Below are 19268 nucleotides of genomic sequence, written 5' to 3'. Positions count from 1 at the left end.
CATTGGAGATGTTGTGGCAAATGACACCAACAAAGTTTCTTCCCAGGTAGAATAATCGCTGGAGGAATAGGCAGTTGAGCAAATAAAAATATAAAGTAAATGGGTGACAAATGTTCAAAAAAAGAAAAATGCAGAGTAAGAAATGCATTCGTTTTCATCCCAGAGCATGTGGATATAACTTAAGTTTTATGAAACAGTACCTACTTTCGCTACTTCTGATGTAACTGATATTTTAAAATTGTATTTCATCAGAAATGCTGGTCCCATAAAGTTGATTTCACTAGTAGGTCACAACTTGTTTTTTGAGAAATACTCCCGTAGCTCTTCAGTATGCTTATTTATGTTGAAGGACTTTTATAGGTTGGTATTTTAGATATTGAATACACTTTGGAGAACTGCAAGATATACATAGTCTGGAGTCAAAATTTCCTCAGGAAGAACACCAGCTAGATGTGACAGCGCTCAAAGCTTGAGTCACTCAGAGCTGGAGAAATAGTTCTATCATACTGTGTTCCTGGCTATCAAGTATAGGCAAGGCAGTAAGACATGAGGACTAGCAAGATTGGAGACAGAAGCATGAAGGACTTCAGTAGTCAGTTTTCAGTTTTATGAAGAACATAGCCATTTGGTATATGGACATTTGCATATATCTTTTTTTAATAATTAACAGCACCACTCTTATGGTATTCTGTGTTCACATAGTGAGGATTCAGGATGATCATTAAATATTGTTTTCAACCCATTTTTTCATGAAAACGGAAATAGGTAATTTTCTTTAAGATTTTTATCTAAAATGTTGATTTTTAAGTTCTGTTGTTGAAGTTGCAGGTAAATCTTTGGCTGCTTAAAATAACTAAAGAACATGGATTAAAATAATTTGATTTCTAAATAAACGCAGTGCTTCAGTAACCAGATAGATAATGATGTATCTTGAAATTATCTCTTTCAGAATGATGTCCCAGGAATGCTAGCTTATAGCCTCAAGCTCTGCATGTCTTTAATGCAGAATAAACAGTTTCGGAATAAGGTACTAAGGGTTCTAGTTAAAATCTACATGAATTTGGAGAAACCCGATTTCATCAATGTTTGTCAGGTACTTCTATTACATTGTTATCTTACCTTACATCACACTACTTCATGCTGCACTGCTGGGCCATGCATTATATTACATTACATTATTGTTACTCTGATGGTTTCATACATGTATCTCAGTTGATCTTCACAACAGCCTGTGACGATTAAGGTGTACACTTACGTTCTTTTTTACTGGTAAGAAACAATCTTATAAACCTAAAAAACTTTTGTTATAATGCATCCTGTGTATTCTTTCTACATTTTGAAAGTATTCCAAACATTTAAAGAAATTTTGGAAACTAGGTTAAAAAAAAAAAAAAAAAGGTAGAAGAAGAGATAACAACAGTACATATGTTGTGTCATTCTAAAAAGAATTTCAGGTGTAAAAATGATCTTTGGTTTTATTACCCAAACAGAAGCAAAACATTTGGGTATATTTTATCTCTTTTCATGTGTGAATTTGCTTGCACATTTTTAAAAAATTAAGATGGTCCAGAAAATGCAAAGTGTATCTTTCCCTTTCCCCAGGTCTTTTCTCAAAGATAATGCATAGGTGTTTTTCTTTCATTTATTAGCAGGTCTTTTTAATGGCTACATTGTATTTTATTGACTGGAAGTGTGTAAGTTTGCTTTTTAACAATTATCGTACTGTATAAATTTTTGTATTCTGCTTAGAGCATAGCATTGTATCATAGGTTTTACTTTTTCACTGTAATGTGTTCTCATGTATTTTCATCCTCTACACATTTTTAAAATTAAAATTTAGAGTAATGCATCCTTTTTTAAATGCTTTTTGAAGCAAGTTTGAAACATAGAAAAGGCTGGAAGAAAAGTCATTTATATCCCCCAAAGTCAACATTTTAGTTTATTTCTTTTCACTTTTCTCTATATAGCTTTTTGGAGTTTTGTTTGCTTCTAAATATTCTAAATAGTTTTTAATAGTTTTTTTTTTTAATTGTTGTGTTTTAAAACTTATATGAAAAACAGTAGTCCTCTGCTCACCTGTGTATTTCAGTTTTATTCCTCAGAGGCAATTTTATTTCTTTTTAGCTGTTTTATTTTTTGTCCCTTCAAAACTTAACTTTTACATTTTAAAATATATATTTTATTGAATAGGTAATAGTACATTCTCGTGATTCAAAATTTAAAAAGAACCAAAGGGTATACAATGAAAAAAGTCTTTCCACTCTTTCCTTTGACTCCTAAGTTCCTTTCTCTGGAGGCAAACAGTATCAGTTATATACGTCCTTCCAATTTTAGCATTTTTCCATGTTCTAAGTCTTCACAAACTCTTGTTCCAACTCTTTCTTGACTGTGCGGTAGTCATTTAGTGGATGTACTTTGCCTTACTTAACAATTCCCCTATTATTGGTCATTTGTTTTCATTATTTCCTATTCTTAATGTGTAATAACTTTGATTAATGTGTTCATTTTGAAATTAGCTATTTGCTACTTCAAGGAAACAAAATTTAAATTGAATTCCTAAAAAATAAAAATCCTGAATTTATTGGATAGTTTTGTTAAAACATATGACAGATCGTAAGAGTGATAAGAGAAATACGTCAAAATGGTCATTTTAGTGCCTTTTATCCTGGCCCAGCATGATACAATGTGTGTTAAATGAATGAATGACTCCTATAATTTATGGTTAAGCAGAAAATTCAAATTAAGGAGCACTGGATAATAAAATACAGATAAGATTTGAAGAAGCCAAGATTCACTCACCTACCGTTATTGAGTACTAGTAATTGCCAGGCACAATCAGATGCCATTTTCAGGAAGACTTTGTCTAGTGCCAGGATCAGAAATGGAGTGCTAGAACTGGAATTAAAATTTTAAATTATTTTTTTTTTAAAAGAAAGAAATGGAGTGCTAGAACAGTTCATCTGCCCCAGTTTGCCTGTGCTTATATTTTAAGGTTTCCTATATTATTAACTGTTTGTCGCTAAGTACTTTGTAGACACAGTTTTCAATTATTATGTAATTGTTCTTTATCTGCATTTCAGTGCTTAATTTTCTTAGATGATCCTCAGGCTGTGAGTGATATCTTAGAAAAACTGGTAAAGGAAGACAACCTCCTGATGGCTTATCAGATTTGTTTTGATTTGTATGAAAGTGCTAGCCAGCAGTTTTTGTCATCTGTAATCCAGAATCTTCGAACTGTTGGCACCCCTATTGCTTCTGTGCCTGGATCCACCAATACGGGTACTGTTCCAGGATCAGAGAAAGACAGGTATAAGTATCTTTTTCTGCATCAGAACTAATTGAACAATCTTTATTTCATTTTGCAAATAGGTGGAATATTCTCATAGATCACATAGTCTAAGAATTAATTTCAGAATTAGCTTTCTTAGTTGTAAAGTCTTACTAAGGCTATTGCTCTGCTGTTTTGCACTTTGCTGGGCACATTAAAGAAAACCAAAGAAAGGGACCTTTCTAGAAAGAAATGGAAGTGATTGATAGGGAGGGCCAATTGCATATATGCTGTCTAACCAAGTAAATTAAAAATTTCAGATGGGTGGGGTGCCTTGGTGTCTAGTTGGTTAAGCATCTGATTCCTGATCTCAGCTTAGGTCTTGATCTCAGGGTCATGAGTTCAAGCCCTGCATTGGGCTCCACACCCAGCGTGGAGCCTACTTTTAAAAAAAATCTTAGATGGGTTAGGTGGGCTGGATTTTAGATATTTGGAAAGTAAAAAACATTTCCAGCTTTTTGTACTTTTATTAAAACTAAATATACATTTATTTTAGGCTAATACAGTATTAGTTTTTATTTTCCTGGTTTTTCTTACATATTTAGACCACTTATTAAAAATATTTAAATGTGTCTTTGTTATGGGGTGCCTGGGTGACTCAAGTGTCCAACTCTTCACTTCGGTTCAGGTCATGATCTCAGAGTCGTGAGATTGAGCCCCATGTTGGGTTCCACGCTGGGCATGGAGCCTGCTTAAGATTCTGTCTCTCTCTCAAAAAAAAAAGTGTCTGTTATGCCACCTTTTTCCTTTTAAAGTTGTTTACACAGCAGTGAGAGTTATTTTTCTGAAACCTAAATGTCACTACCCTCTCAGCCTCCAATACTTTACAAACACATGTCATATAAAATTCTAAGTCTCGAGCATGGCCTGCAAGGTTATACATGATCTGTCCTCTCCATACCCCTCAACTCATCTCTTGCTGCTTTCTTCCTTACTTACTACTTTCAGATTTCACTGGCCTTCTAACTTGTCCTCAAAAACACCAGAAATAGTCGTGCCTCAGTAAGGTTTTCTTGAATTTTAGTTTTTAGTTTTTGTTTTCTTCCTTTTATTTTTCTTTTTGGGGGCCTATTGTTATATGTAAGTTAGATTTTCTTTGCCTGTCTTCTGTTCTTCTGTATTTCTCACTTTCTTTTAGTCCTTTTCAGCTCTTCAGTTCTTTCTTTTAATGGAATAATAATGTAAATACTATAAAATGCACATATCCTGATGATACAGTTCAATGAGTTCTGACCAAATAAACACCCATATAACCATCACCTCTATTATCATCCCAGAAACTTCCTCTCTGCCCTTTGAGGTCAACCCCTTGCCCCTGAGGCAACCACTGGTTTGATTTCTATCAACATAGATTAGTTTTGCCAGTTCTTGAACTTCATAAAAATGTATCATATAGTGTGTATTCTTTTGTTTCTGCTTCTTTCGCTCAACATGTTTGTGATGTGTATCTGTTTTTTGGGTGAATCAATAACTTACTCTTTTTCATTATTGAGCAGCATTTCATTGTATGAATATACTAGTTTGTTTATTCATTCTTACATTGATGGACATTTGGGTTGTTTCAGAACAGGACTATTAGGAACATTCCTGTACAAGTCTTTTTGGGGACAGATGTTTTCATTTCTCTTGGGTAAATACATAGGATTAGAATAGCTAGGTCACAGGGTATATATGTTTAATTTGGTAGGAATCTGCCAGACTATTTTCCAATGGTTTACCCTCCCAGCAGAAATGTGTTAGCATTCCATTTGTTTGTCTGCCACCATTAGATGTTATCAGTTTCTTTAATATTACTCATTCTGGTGGTAAAACTGATGTTTTGTTACAATTTTCTTTAAAGATTTATTGAGAGAGAGAGTGAGCAAGAGAGAGAGAGAGCACAAACCAGAGGGAGAAGTGGGCTCCCTGCGAGAAAGAGCCCAAGCCAGAGGAAGAAGCAGACTTCCCTGCTGAGCAGGGAGCCCAATGTAGGGCTCAATCCAAGGACCCTGAGGTCATGACCTGAACTGAAGTGAAGAGTTGGACACTTAACTGAGCCACCCAGGCGCCCCATAACAAAGACACATTTAAATATTTTTAATAAGTGGTCTAAGTATGTAAGAAAAAACAGGAAAATAAAACCTAATACTGTATTAGCCTAAAATAAATGTATATTTAGTTTTAATAAAAGTACAAAAAACTGGAAATGTTTTAAGGCAGACATTTAACCGACTGAGCCACCCAGGTGCCCATGTTTTGTTATAATTTTAATAAAGGAATTTGTCAGATATATTGTTAATATTTTCTCCCAGTCTTTGGCTTATCTTTTCATTTTATTGGTGGTATTTTTTGATGAATGAAAGTTTTTATTTTTGATAATCCAGTTTTCCATTATGTATCCCAATCTAAGAAATTCTTTGCCAACCTCATGGTTGTAAAGATATTCTGCCACACTTTTTTCTAGAAGCTATATAGTTTTAGGTTTTATGTTTAGGTATGTGGTGTAGCTCAGCTTAACCCTTTGTATGTGGTGTGAAGTAGGAGTAGAGTTTGTTTAAATACATGGATGTTTAGTAGTTCCATTACCATTTGTTGAAAAGACTGTCCTTTCCCTATTGAATTGCCTTGGGGCCTTTGACATGTGATATGTTGATAGATTTCTCTGTTCTTTTCTATTTATCTGTCTTTCCTTATACCAGAACCACAGTATCTTTATTACTAAAGTTTATAGTCTTGAAATTAAGTCAATGGAAGACCTAAAGTTTTGACCTCCCTCCTCTCCTCCTCTCCCTCTCACTGCCAAGATTGTTTTGGGTCTCTTGCATTTCTGTAAATCTGGGAGGATTCTGATTGGGATTGTGTTGAATCTCTTCAATTTGGAACAAATTGAAACCCTTAACAATATTGGTTTTATAATCCATAAGCATAGTATTGTTCTTCATTTATTTAGATTTTCTTTAATTTTTCTCAGCAGTATTCTATAGATTTTAGTTCAGAGATTTTGTACATTTTTTTCTTAAATTCATTCCTAGGTATATTTTTTGATGTATTGTAAGTGGTATGTTAAATTTCAATTTCTAATTGTTGCCAATATGTAGAAATACGATTGATTTTTTTTATATTAATGTTGAATCCCACAACCTTGCTTTAAATCACTTATTAGGTCTAGTAAGTTTTTTTTATAGATCCTTCTATAGAATTTTCTACATAGGAATCACATCATCTGAATAGAAACAATTTTACTTCTTCCTTTATAACTTTCATGCCTTTTCCCCCCTTTGTTTTTCTGCATTGGCTAGGATTTCCAATGTTATTCAGTAGACCTTAGAGTGAACACCCTTCATTCCTGATCTTGGGGGATAACATTTAGTTTATTTCTTAATTTAAAATTTTTCTTTCTTTCCTTGTCCTTTGTTCGTGTTGTGTTTATTTGCCCCTCTGAGTTAATCTTCTGAAATTATTATTTTTCTTCATTTCTAATTTTTCCTTAGTTTGATTATTTCATTTCTGAGTTTCCTAATTCTGATATGTTTTATTCTTTTCTATCTTATGTCATTTTCTTAATGTTTTTTACCTCTTTTGAAATAATCTTTCTTTTTTTTTTAGAGAGAGAGAACATGAGCAGGGTGGTGGGGCTGGGGAGGGGCAGAGGGAGAGGGAAAGAGAGAATCCTAAGCAAGCTCCACACTCAGCACAGAGCCTGACATGGGGCTCGATCTCACGACCCTGAGATCATGACCTGAGCCGAAAATCGAGTCGGACGCTTAACTGACTAAGCCGCTCAGGCGCCCCATAATTTTTCTCTTCTGTTATCGTATGGAATTTTACTTTGATCCTTGTCTGTGCTTATGTTTACTGAAATTAGTTTTCCTAAATTTTTGCAAGGAAGCTTATTTAGGATAGTTTTTCTAATTTCACTGCTCTCTAGATCTTCCTCTTGTGTTATCGAGTTTGAAACAAAATGGTGACTTATGATCTGAGACCTCCTAACTTCGTTTACTTTCTCACTTTTATTTGGGCTTTCTTTTTCCTTTGTTTCTGCCATATTAATTTGGATTCTGTGCCAGCATCTTCTCCTCAGTAAAGTGCTTTGACTAGAAGGGAGTGTTGGTTTTAAGAGCTGTTGGGGCCCCAACTGCTTCACTTCAAACTGGTGTAGCTGGTGACAGTGTATCTCTACCTGACTGTGTTTTGGGAGTTTGGGGGCTGCTTTCTCAACTGGTTTTGTTGTATTTGTTGTCCATGCTAACCTGGTTAGTTGCTTTGTGTGGTTTTATGAATTTATTTAGAAGAAATTAAATCAGTGGGCTGCCTCCATCTTAATAGAATCTTGTGTGTTTCTTAAGGGAGATACTTAAGTAATTAAATATTTTTTCCTTGCAAAATATTTAATTTGAACATGATTCAGACCTTCATTTTGATAACAAGTCACCCATACGTACTATTCAGAAAAGATTTATCAGATTAGTAACTGTTGGTTCTCTTCATTTCAGTGAGTCAATGGAAACAGAAGAAAAGACAGGTAGTGTACTTGTAGGAAAGACGCCGGAAGTGGTAAGTGTGTTTTTTGAAGTTGAGGTTATCATTTAACATATATTCCCACAGTATATTGTAAGTTAATTTATAGTGTTATATATTTGCCTTTATAGAGGTTTAATACCAGAGTCATTTTATAAAAATAGATCTTCTGTAAAAAAGTAAAATTTTAAGGATTGACCCTAGAAAGCATTTAACTTAGAAGAAATCAAATCTTCAGATGCTTACAAAAGATTGAACTCTATCTAGAATAACTGAATTACTTGTCACAGGGTGAGAAAAAAGTATGGCCTCTAACAAATAAAACGGCAACTTATGGGGGGGGCACTTTAGTTTGTTGTTTTTAATATTCATGGTGAATGGAAGACTGGGGTAAGTATTAGAACAGTAGTCTGTGGGATATAAGTGTTTCCTCCTGCAAGACTTTTGATTTTTGATACTCAGGCCTATAAACTTCAACTGTTCTTTACTTGGATGGCTTGTTAGTTCATGAGATCATATATATGTGTTGATTAAATGTGCTTTTGATTTTCTAGTTTCGAGTAGGGAGTTTCTCACCTTAACTATGAGTTGGTTCTGTATAAAAGAGTTTTCCTTGCATATCATCAGTAATCAGTTATTTTATATTTTGGGGTTTTTTTTAATATTAAAATATTTTACATTGGAAGCTTATTCAGAATGAATTGCATTCTTCCATTAAACTGGTATCATATCTCAATGGTAGCTATTAAAGAAATAAATCATTCTTTCTCTCAAATAAATGATACATGAGTTTTCTAGATCCTACTATTAAAATACAAGTTTTGCTTTGTGTATGGACTGAATTTCACTGGTCTAGGGCTGTTAAAATACAGTTGGCTTAGTGGATTTCAGTAATATATGAATTTTCATTCTTGTTTGTTTATTTATTTTGGCAGAGTCCAGAGCCCAAGGACCAGACTTTGAAAATGATTAAAATTTTAAGTGGTGAAATGGCTATTGAGTTACATCTACAGTTTTTAATACGAAACAATAACACAGATCTCATGATTCTAAAAAACACAAAGGTAGGAAAGTCATCTATAAGGGAGGCTTTCTTTTTGTATTTATTTCTTTGTGGAATATTAATACAAATACTTATTTCTTATTGAATACTTTGTTGCATTTTATTTTGATCAAGAAAATAACTTTAAAAAAAAATAACAAAGGAAGAACTTGTTGAGAAGAAAGGGAATTAATACTGATTGAGGTCCTGTTTTTGTGTTCACCTTCATTGGGAAGTTTAGTGGTGTTTTGTTTTATTTTCATTTTTTAGTTAGCTTTTTATTTTAATATATATATATATATGTAGCGCTTGGACAAATGGCATGATCAGAACATTAATATAGTTTATATGTCTTTTTTCCCATTGAACTGCAAATTCCTTGAGTGCAGAGGTTCTTACGTTGATATTGTATAACCTTTGCTGAGATATTGATCCTAACAATTACTAGTATTAATTTTAATCTCTGACCAAATAATATATTTATCTGGTTCAAAAAATGTTTTAATATGAAAAGATTCATAGTATAAAAAATCTTCATTTTCCTGCCTTAACTACCCAGTACCCTTTGACAGTCATTTATTCTTTTATAGCTATGTATTATTTCATTACTACATCATTCATTGACTGAAACATGTAATCGTACTTCTCAAACTTCTAATAATTACAAATGGCAAATGGACACAGAATTACACAATGTGTATTTATAACAATTATTTGAAGCTAATCTTTATAATATAGTTTCATTAAAATTAAAATCACTTTGGTGACTGCCAGAGGTGCAGAGCAAGAAGAGGTGGGACTCTGCTCTTCAGGTTACCCTAATACCTTAGAGACCGTAGACAAAACACTGAAGAGAAATGGCAAATTAAACTATTCAAAAATAGAAAATCTACTACCTGAACTTCTGCCTAAAATCTACTGATCTCAAGACCACAGATAAGACTCTGATTTGATTGTTTTTATAAACTACCTATTTAATCTTTATAAAGAAATACCCAAGATTCATGGTTTAAATATCGTCAGTTCAGTTTATTAATATTTTCTTTACAAAACAGGGCCTCTGATTGTATGTCTATATGCAGCCTTGCATATGTGTAAATACTTTGTCATGATAAAAATTATTTGTTTTTGTAGGATGCAGTACGGAATTCTGTATGTCATACAGCAACCGTTATAGCAAACTCTTTTATGCACTGTGGGACTACCAGTGACCAGTTTCTTAGGTAAATATACTTGAACAAGGTTTCCACTTTGGTTTAAAATCATCTTTAATAGGGACTCTGTTGACATGGTTACATGGATGTTGAGAGCTTCCTTTGCCTGCTTGTCCTGAATTTTAAATTCTGTTTTTGTTATTTTATACATCTTTTTTCCAAAGATGCATTTACTTATTATTTTAGAGAGAGCGCACGCGCATGCGTGCACAAGAGGGGGGAGAGAGGGAATCCCAAACAGACTCCCTGCTGAGCACAGAGCCCAACTTGGGGCTCAATCCCACAACCCTGAGGTCATGACCTGAGCCGAAATCAAGAGTCACTCAACTGACTGAGCCACCCAGTGCCCCTATACATTTTTTATTGCATATGTCTGCTTGTTTTAAGGTAAAATTAATTCCCTTTATTAGTTGGCTTGAATATATGCTTTTGCATGAAATATATTAATATAATTCTACTTTTGTTCATAATGAAATTACATATCATGCATTTTTTTTAAAGTCTTCAGAAGACTAAGAACTTAGGAGGTAAACTAGAATCAGCAGTAACTTGAGCTCCATAAAGTAAAATGATTTGTAATAGTTGAAGGTAAAATTTTAATGCTTTGACTTTAGTGTTATAAAAAGCTTTATGGAATTCATTTCAGTAGTATTGCTGAATTTTCTTTTCTTACAGAGATAACTTGGAATGGTTGGCCAGGGCCACTAACTGGGCAAAATTTACAGCTACAGCCAGTCTGGGTGTAATTCATAAGGTAATATATACTGATCAGTATGAACAGAAGCAATTTTTTGGAGTTAAAAAGATAAAGAGTTTACTGTAATTCTTTCACAAGTACATTTTGTTAAATCGGATCAGTCCTCTTATAGGAAAGAATAAAGTAAATAAAAAAATAAAATACCTATGTGTTTGGTTTTAATAAAAGGTGGAAATCCTTTTCCTATGAAGACTAAGACATTTCTCAAAGGATGAATTGAAATAAGTTATTTGCATGGTCTAAGATGAATTTGGAGAAATGTTATAAAATGGGAAAAATTGAAGCATTTGTTTCTAACAAGGATGTGATTGGATCTTTTAAAATTCTCCTCTCATTTGAGTTACAAAGTTGTCTAGGGGAGAGAAGAGATCCACTTCCTCCTCTTTTAGAAAGTGAATTTTCTGGAGAGAAGACAGTAGTCTTAGGAAATATATATTTTTTCTCTCACTTTCTCTTACACCTCTGTTGTGGTTCAAATTTACAGGGTCATGAGAAGGAAGCTTTACAGTTAATGGCAACATATCTTCCCAAGGACACCTCTCCTGGATCAGCCTATCAGGAAGGTGGAGGTCTCTATGCCTTAGGTCTCATTCATGCCAATCATGGTGGAGATATAATTGACTATCTGCTTAACCAGCTTAAGAATGCCAGCAATGATGTAAGTATTTGAATGAAAAACTAATTTCTGTTACTTAAGAGTCCAGGAAAACACTATATTTGCCAAATTATTTTAATGAATAGAAATTTTGTAGGATTTTGAAATTCCAAAAATAGAACTATTCTTAAAGAATTATTTTTTAAGATAATTTTTTTCCTTCTCTATAAACTAAAATTGTGCTTCTCAGTCCTTTAAACCTTGTATGTGACAAGCAAAATAAAGTACCATATATTTGTAAAATATGTATTGTTGTATTTCCACACTTAAGAGTCTTGAAATGTTATAACTATAAGTGACCTTAATGATCATTTAGTCTAATTTTGTTATTTTATAGGAAACTAAGTCCCAAAGAAATGCATAACTCAAAGGAACCAGAATTCTTGGTTATTTGCTATTTTATAATTTTTAAATGTAATTCTTTTGGAAAAACTTATTAAGCAGATTGCTCTTACTTTATGGAACCTTGAAATAGGATTTTAGACTTTAGCTTTTATGTTAGACTCTTTTTTAGAAGGCTATTAGGAGAGTAGCTAAGTAAGCCAGACAACTTTGTCCTTCTATTTCAGTGAAAAGATTGAGGCCAGTGGGATCATCTGTCTTAGCTAATGAGCTCCTCATCCACAAATATTATGTACATTTATTTATATTTTTGCCTCATTTCCTCTGGTCTTGGGTAAAAATTTTCTTATCAAACAAAGGTCTTTGGTTGCCAGCAATAGAAACTTCCACTGATCGACTTAAAGAGTTTATTGGAAGTAGCTTATATAATTAAAGGAAAAGCGGATAAACCAATTCTCGCAAAAGTTAAGAACCAGGGCAGTTCTAGGGATCTAGATAACAGGAACTAATGGAATTGTCTCTCTAGGCCCTACTGTCAGGATGAATGAACTTGAAATGGTTTTGGGTCATTTCACTGTAAAAAGATTATAATTTCAGAGAAAGAGCATCCAAGTGGTCTGTTTTGGGTCACAGTCCACTTTGGGTAGGGGAAGTTGGGTGCTTATTAAATGGCAATCTCACCAAGACTAGCCAATGGGAGAGGAGTATTTTCCAAGCAAGATTGGGATGCTGTCACCTATAAAAGGAGACTGCACTCAGAAATGACACATGACTACTAAAGTGTCCCTCTTGAAATAAAGACCAACTTGAAATAAAGCCCTTGACCCCATTTTTTCCCCACTTCTTTACAACCATGTTCTATTAGATACCCTTTTCTCCTCTCTTCAGGCTCCTTTCCCCTCATCCCATAAGCATATTCAGGTCTCACCTATCCTAAAAAAAAATCTTTCTTTGACCCTTGCTTCTTCCTCTTAGTTACTATATTTCTCCGCTTCTCATGTAAACTTATTGAAAGAGAGCTGTACCCTCTCCCTCCATTTTCTTGTCTTTCATTCACTTCTCAACTTGCTATTATTTTGCATCAGCAAGCACCATTCTTTTGAAACTGAAATTGCTGAGGTTACCACTGGCTGTCTGGTTCTCAAATACTTTGATCATTCTCACTAGGTCAATTGCTCTACATATTTAATATCACAATGTATTTTTAAATCAGAATAAAAACTTGGACTTTTAAGTACAGTGTTCCAAATCAGCAGATCCCATGCTTTTTCCCTAGATTGTTCGACATGGTGGCAGTCTGGGCCTTGGTTTGGCTGCCATGGGGACTGCACGCCAGGATGTGTATGATTTGCTAAAAACAAACCTTTATCAGGATGATGCTGTGACAGGTGAGAGATTCTTTCCAGAGACAACAAACTTTAGGATTAACTAATGTAACTAATATTTATTTTCTATTTATATTTTGTAGCCCCTTAAAAATCTAATAGATTACTTATAGAGGGGAGTGGATTTCGCCCTATTTGTCAAATTCGTAGAAATAGGTTTTGTTATATATAGGTTTTTAAAATGATATATCCTGTATATCTGTCTATATAACTGACTTTTGCAAATAGAAATTTATTAAAGTGACCTATTTGAGTCTCAGAGCTATCTGTACTGCTTGGTGATAGTGTAGAATAATGTCATTATGTCTCCTTTGAAATCATTGTAGGATTTGATGATGCATTCTGTCAAGATTTAAAAGGAAAATAGCTATAAATATATGGATGTGCTTTTTATTAGATGGTTTGAAAAAAATGCCACCAGAAGCTAATTGTTGTTTTGATAGTTGATGATAATAAGTGCCACTTCTGATAAGATATGTTTTACTGATTTTCATACATAATTATTATTTTTTAATGTTTTACTTTTTACTCACTAGGTGAAGCAGCTGGCCTGGCCCTAGGTTTGGTTATGTTGGGCTCTAAAAATGCCCAGGCTATTGAGGACATGGTCGGCTATGCACAGGAAACTCAACATGAGAAGATTCTGCGTGGTCTTGCAGTTGGCATAGCATTAGTAATGTATGGGAGGATGGAGGAGGCTGATGCTCTCATTGAATCTCTGTGCCGTGATAAGGTGAGATGATACATTATTTATCCTTTTCTCCCTGCACTTCATCACACCCCGTTTATCGCCAGCATTTAGAGAAACACTTTCATTAGAAATTATCTCTGTTCCCATCAGAACACCTAGCTACACTTGATGAAACTCCTTGCAAGATCTATAAAGCTTAGTGGAATGTAGGAAAGGAGAGCACTGATTAGAACAGGTAAACAGGACTAATTTGAGAATTTTAAATTAAGACTTCAGATCAGTAATTTTCAGATAAGCAGATCCAGAAAAGTTCTTTAGAAATTTACAAGTTGAGGGCGCCTGGGTGGCTCAGTTGGTTAAGCAACTGCCTTCAGCTCAGGTCATGATCCTGGAGTCCCAGGATCGAGTCCCACATCGAGCTCCCTGCTCAGCGGGGAGTCTGCTTCTCCCTCTGACCCTCCCCCCTCCCATACTCGCTCTCTCTCAAATAAATAATAAAAAAAAAATTTACAAGTTGATTTCTTTTTTTTTATTTTTAAAGATTTTATTTATTTATTTGACACAGAGAGAGAAAGCACAGGCAGGCAGAGAGGCAGGCAAAGAGAGAGGGAGAAGCAGGCTCTCCACTGAGCAGGGAGCCGGACGTGGGGCTCGATCCCAGGACCCAGGGAACACGACCTGAGCCCAAGGCAGCTGCCTAACCGACCGAGCCACCCAGGCACCCACTACAAGTTGATTTCTTTTGGAAATAATATTTTTGGAATCATTTCATAATGATTTAATAAGATAAAAAGTTTATCTCATTGTTTTTTCATCAAAAACCAGTGCCTGTCTCTATGCTTATTTATCTGGATGAATTTTTTTCATTGCCTTTTGTTTTGTTCTATTTTATTTTGACCGTGGTATTTTGTGTGGTGGGTAGTCAGTGGTAGCTAATGCTGTCCTGTGTAGTCTGATAAAAAGAACCACTGTTAATAGTTAAGTGATAAAACTGCTCATTATTTTGCTCAGCTCTCAGACGCCATATCTGTTCCACTCAGTGCTCAAGAATTAAGTAAGCAAGTTACAATGTAGAATTAGAAGCGAGCGTCTTTGTTGTTTGTTTAATAGATGGAAGCTGAGTATCAGAGTAGTTAGGACTTAGGTTGATACTTCCTAGTCAGTGTACAGCAATGCAGGCACATTGCGTAGAGCATTGGGAATTAAAAGGAGTTAATTCCTCCTTTATTAGAGTCTGTATTTCCACATTCGTTTAGAAAATTACCAACCACAAAATCGTTCTCCTTAAGTTTCTCATTTCTTACCTAAAACCAACTCTCCTGGTGGATGTAGCTGTGCCAGTTAGACTGTAGAAGTCACTGTTTGAAATGATAACTTGTCGATTGATGTAGATTATTCTTCTTAGGACCCAATTCTTCGACGATCTGGAATGTACACTGTAGCCATGGCTTATTGTGGCTCGGGTAACAACAAAGCTATTCGACGCCTGCTACACGTTGCTGTAAGTACTCTTTCTTGGGTAGAGGTGGAAAGAAAAGTTTGCAGATGGACATTAAATGTCTAGGCTGCTGCAGCACCCACACTGCATGACCACCACGGGTGACCTCAGGTTCAGATTCTCACTAGCTGGACACAATCAGCTATAACCTAAGCACCAGGAATAAAACAGGATGACAGTATGTCAGTACAAATAGAGGTCCTTAAAATCATTCAGGGGCAACTTCTGAAAACCAACTCCAAGGGGCACCCTCATTTGTAAGGGACAAGACCATGTGAGTATGTGCGGCTACCCTAGGATAGAGAAATGTAGTGAACAATAAAAACCACTTCTTTTTACAGCCTGTGAACTTAGCTTCCAGGTACCCCTAGGGAACATGCTCTATTACAAGAGATACCTTGCACAGGAAAGCCAGTGCCCATGTTTTCCAACAGGCTTTTCCCATTCCTAGTCTTCCCAATCCAGATAGAGTTTATGAACAATAATGTTGCCTGGTAACACAATGGACATTGCACATATGTCTTAACTTAGTAGGTTTCTACCATCTTGTTTCCAGGAGAAGGTAAACCTCAGATCATCTTCCCATGCAGGAAAGATTTAGAACCATTATTATCTTCTTCCCAGAGATACTCACATTCCATAGTATTTATTACTAATTTATTTTTTATCAGTGCAGCATGTGGTATGTTGTAAATTGTAAATGTTTGTATTTTGCTTGAATTTAGAACATACTTTTTTGAAAACAACATTGAAGGAATGGTTAGATTTTCAGTGTAGCCCACAAAAGCTATAGTGCACCTGAAATAATCTTTAGAAGTAGCCCTGATTCTTAAACTTCACCAAGCTTAAAAGGCTTCTAAGCCCTGAAATAGAGTATTTCAGATGAGTTTTTCCTAAATTGAGGAATGACATTCTAATTAAAGAGTAATATATTAATGAGGTCTGATTTATATTTGAATGATGTGAGCCTCTCGTATCAGTTAATTCTAGTAATAGAATTCATGGTATAATGTAATCATCCTTTAAAATTTTTCCTAGGTAAGCGATGTCAATGATGATGTCCGGAGGGCAGCAGTAGAATCACTTGGGTTCATTCTCTTCAGGTAATAATTTCTAATTTCTGTTTCTCTTTATAGTCCCCCCCCTTTTTTTTAATAGTAACTAAACAGAAACTAAATATCTGAGGGATATATCTAGGTTCAGAGTGAAGACCATTTAACAATAAGATTAGTACTGTTGATCTGAAAAAGAAGCAAGTGTGTCTTGAGAGACCAAGAACCTATTTGAAAAGTAGTAAAACAACTTTATTATTTATTTTTTTCATAACATTCTGTGTATTTGCTTAAATTTTTAAATCCAAGTAACATGTTTAGTACTCCTCTTTCCATACACATTGGTAATTCAAATGGGATGCTGTTTCTTACATAGGGTTGTAGAGTTCCTGAAGCTCTCTAATGAGAATAAAAGAGAATAGGCTTTGTTTCAATGCAGAAGGGTGAAAAATCTGCAGATTTAAGAAAATTATTTTGGACTTGAGATTTGGAGATGCGCTTGGCATAGGATAGTTGTGATTAAGAGGACATACTCTGAAACCAGTCTGCCGGGATTGAATCCTGGCTCTGCCCCTTCAAGCGGAGTGACTTTGGGCTTGTTAGCCTTTTTGAGCCTCCAATTTCTCAACTGTAAAATGGGTGTAACAATAGTACCTATTTAAAAAGTGTGTTTTTGGGGTGCCTGGGTGGCTCAGTTAGTTAAATGGCAGACTCTTGACTTCAACTCAGGTCATGATCCTAGGGTCCTGGGATTGAGTCCTGAGTGGGGCTCCCTGCTCAGCAGGGAATCTCCTTCTCCCTCTCCTTCTGCCCTTTCCCCTGCTTGTGCTATTTCTATCTCTCTCTCTCTCTCAAATAAATAAATCTTGGGGTAAAAAAAAAAGTGTGTTTTTGGATGAGTAACTGAATTAAGATAAGATCTAAAGCCCTTAGAACAGCGTCTGGCACTACTAAGTGTTATTTAAGCATGTGATAGTAGTGATTACTCTAACAGTGGTAGCAGATGCAGTAGTACTTCTTGGAGTTCTTCTTACTGTCTGCTTATCTCCAATCTCAAGTACCACTGTTTCTTTTGGCTAAGATACTTTATATTAAAACCCAGCAAAGGCAAATTAAAAGTACTTCTTTTAGCTCTGTTTGGACATGATTATTGTAGCTCATTTATGATGGAATTATACAAAAAAATAAGTTCCCAAGGTACGTGTTAGATGAGTCAGTTAGATGAGTCTCACTCATGTCCTTTTAATCTCTGGGGTAGATTTTCTCCCAGGTTCCTGGGAGTGAACCTTTGTTGTAAAGGTCACAATATAATTCAACAAATATTGAACATCCATTGTGAACTGGTTATAGGAACTTCTCATAACATCTTAGATAGGAAGTTATTCCATTTATCGAGAAGTTATCCAGATAGGCTGTAAAATATTTTACTCCTCTGTGGATAAAAATGTTGAATAAAACAGCAAAGTACAGACCCATATGACATAGTAATCAGGTTTCTCCTTATACCAGTCAGTTCTGTTGAATAAGGTGGTTCAGCCACATGCTAACCTCCTTCATTGTATTGTCCTCTAACCCTCATTTGTTCAACTTGTTCACAAAGACACTAGAGAGCCTTCACTAAATCTGAAGACAGTATTTACACAGATCTACTCGTCTAATACCTCCAAAATAGGGTATGTGATGATTATTGGGTTTAGTAATCCATAGAAGTGTCAGATATTCATGGATTCTTTTTCTAAGGTATGACAAAACCTATGTGCATTAAGCTATTCTACATTTTTTAAAAAGATCTGCAATTGACTCCACACTTAGTTTCTTGAGTCCTCTTTCTCTTTTTGAACATAGAATATTTAGCCACTTATAGTCTTTTTGTACCTTTGCCATTTTCTGTTTTTTTCCTCAAATTTGTCAGCAGTGGTTCCATAATTACAACCACAAATTCTCTTTCAGGGAGGTGATTCATTTAGCTTACAGGGTTGAACTCATTTAAGGCAGCCAGTCTTTGCACCTGTTTTACATCTTTTTAAAAATTTTGTTTATTTATTTGAGAGAGAAAGCACAAGTGGGAGGGGCAGAGAGAGAGAATCTGAAGCAGACTCCGTGCAGAGTGGGGAGCCCAATGCAGGGCTTGATCTCATGATCCTGAGATCACAACATGAGCCAAAACCAAGAGTCGGCAGCTTAACCAGCTGCGCCACCTGGGCGCCCCTCACCTGTTTTACATTTTGATCAATCTTTACAACATTACTTTTTATCCTTCTGGTCCAAAAATCATTCTCCTGAGGGGGGGAAAAATGGAAGTAAAAATAGACGTTGGATAGTTCTATGTTCTGCCTGTCCATTTTTGGTGTATTATTTCAGCCAAGCTGTGACCCTAACCTTTCACTGGTTTTGCTCTAGAGTTTAGATGGGGGGGGGGTGTTGGGGGGGTGTATTATTGCCATCCAGAGAGGGTTTTTTGTTTTGTTTTAATTCTTATCAGAGAGCTAGATAATTTTGATTTGGAAAGTATATTTTTCTAGGGGTGCCTTTAGTAACTGTTGGTTTGTGTAAATAATCCTACTCATGATGGTCTCTTCCTTTGTTTTGTTTCTTTGTTGTCAGTTATTAATTCTTCTTGATTTTATATTTCGTATCCTATAAATCAGTGGCCTGGTGTGTATATTCTGCACATAGGAAGTTGAGCTTCGGGAAGACTGTTTTTCTTCCCTTTTTAACCTGACAGCGCTTTGCTCTCCAGTTAACATTCATTTCTGCTTTTGCGTTTCCTGTAGCTCACACTCATGCTAAATTCCCAGTTTCAGCAG

At 35.2% G+C, this 19268-nt stretch overlaps 1 protein-coding gene across 2 annotated transcripts in view; it reads left to right on the top strand.

Annotated features, from left to right (window-relative positions):
- The window catches only part of PSMD1 (proteasome 26S subunit, non-ATPase 1), an 89848-nt gene that overhangs the window by 11517 nt on the left and 59063 nt on the right, over positions 1-19268 (top strand). For both annotated transcript variants that reach the window (XM_032400134.1, XM_032400124.1), the window contains exons 6-16: positions 950-1093; positions 3081-3307; positions 7801-7861; positions 8761-8889; positions 10002-10090; positions 10757-10835; positions 11323-11496; positions 13112-13223; positions 13757-13953; positions 15317-15412; positions 16448-16512. In XM_032400134.1, coding sequence (XP_032256025.1) covers positions 950-1093; positions 3081-3307; positions 7801-7861; positions 8761-8889; positions 10002-10090; positions 10757-10835; positions 11323-11496; positions 13112-13223; positions 13757-13953; positions 15317-15412; positions 16448-16512 — 1373 coding nt within the window. The remainder of the gene's footprint in view (positions 1-949; positions 1094-3080; positions 3308-7800; positions 7862-8760; positions 8890-10001; positions 10091-10756; positions 10836-11322; positions 11497-13111; positions 13224-13756; positions 13954-15316; positions 15413-16447; positions 16513-19268) is intronic.

Source organism: Phoca vitulina, unplaced genomic scaffold (genome assembly GCF_004348235.1).
Source record: "Phoca vitulina isolate PV1807 unplaced genomic scaffold, GSC_HSeal_1.0 scaffold1, whole genome shotgun sequence".
NCBI classification, from domain to species: domain Eukaryota; kingdom Metazoa; phylum Chordata; class Mammalia; order Carnivora; family Phocidae; genus Phoca; species Phoca vitulina.
The sequence above is the reverse complement of the archived record's forward strand: the minus strand, read 5'-3'. Positions and strand labels throughout refer to the sequence as shown.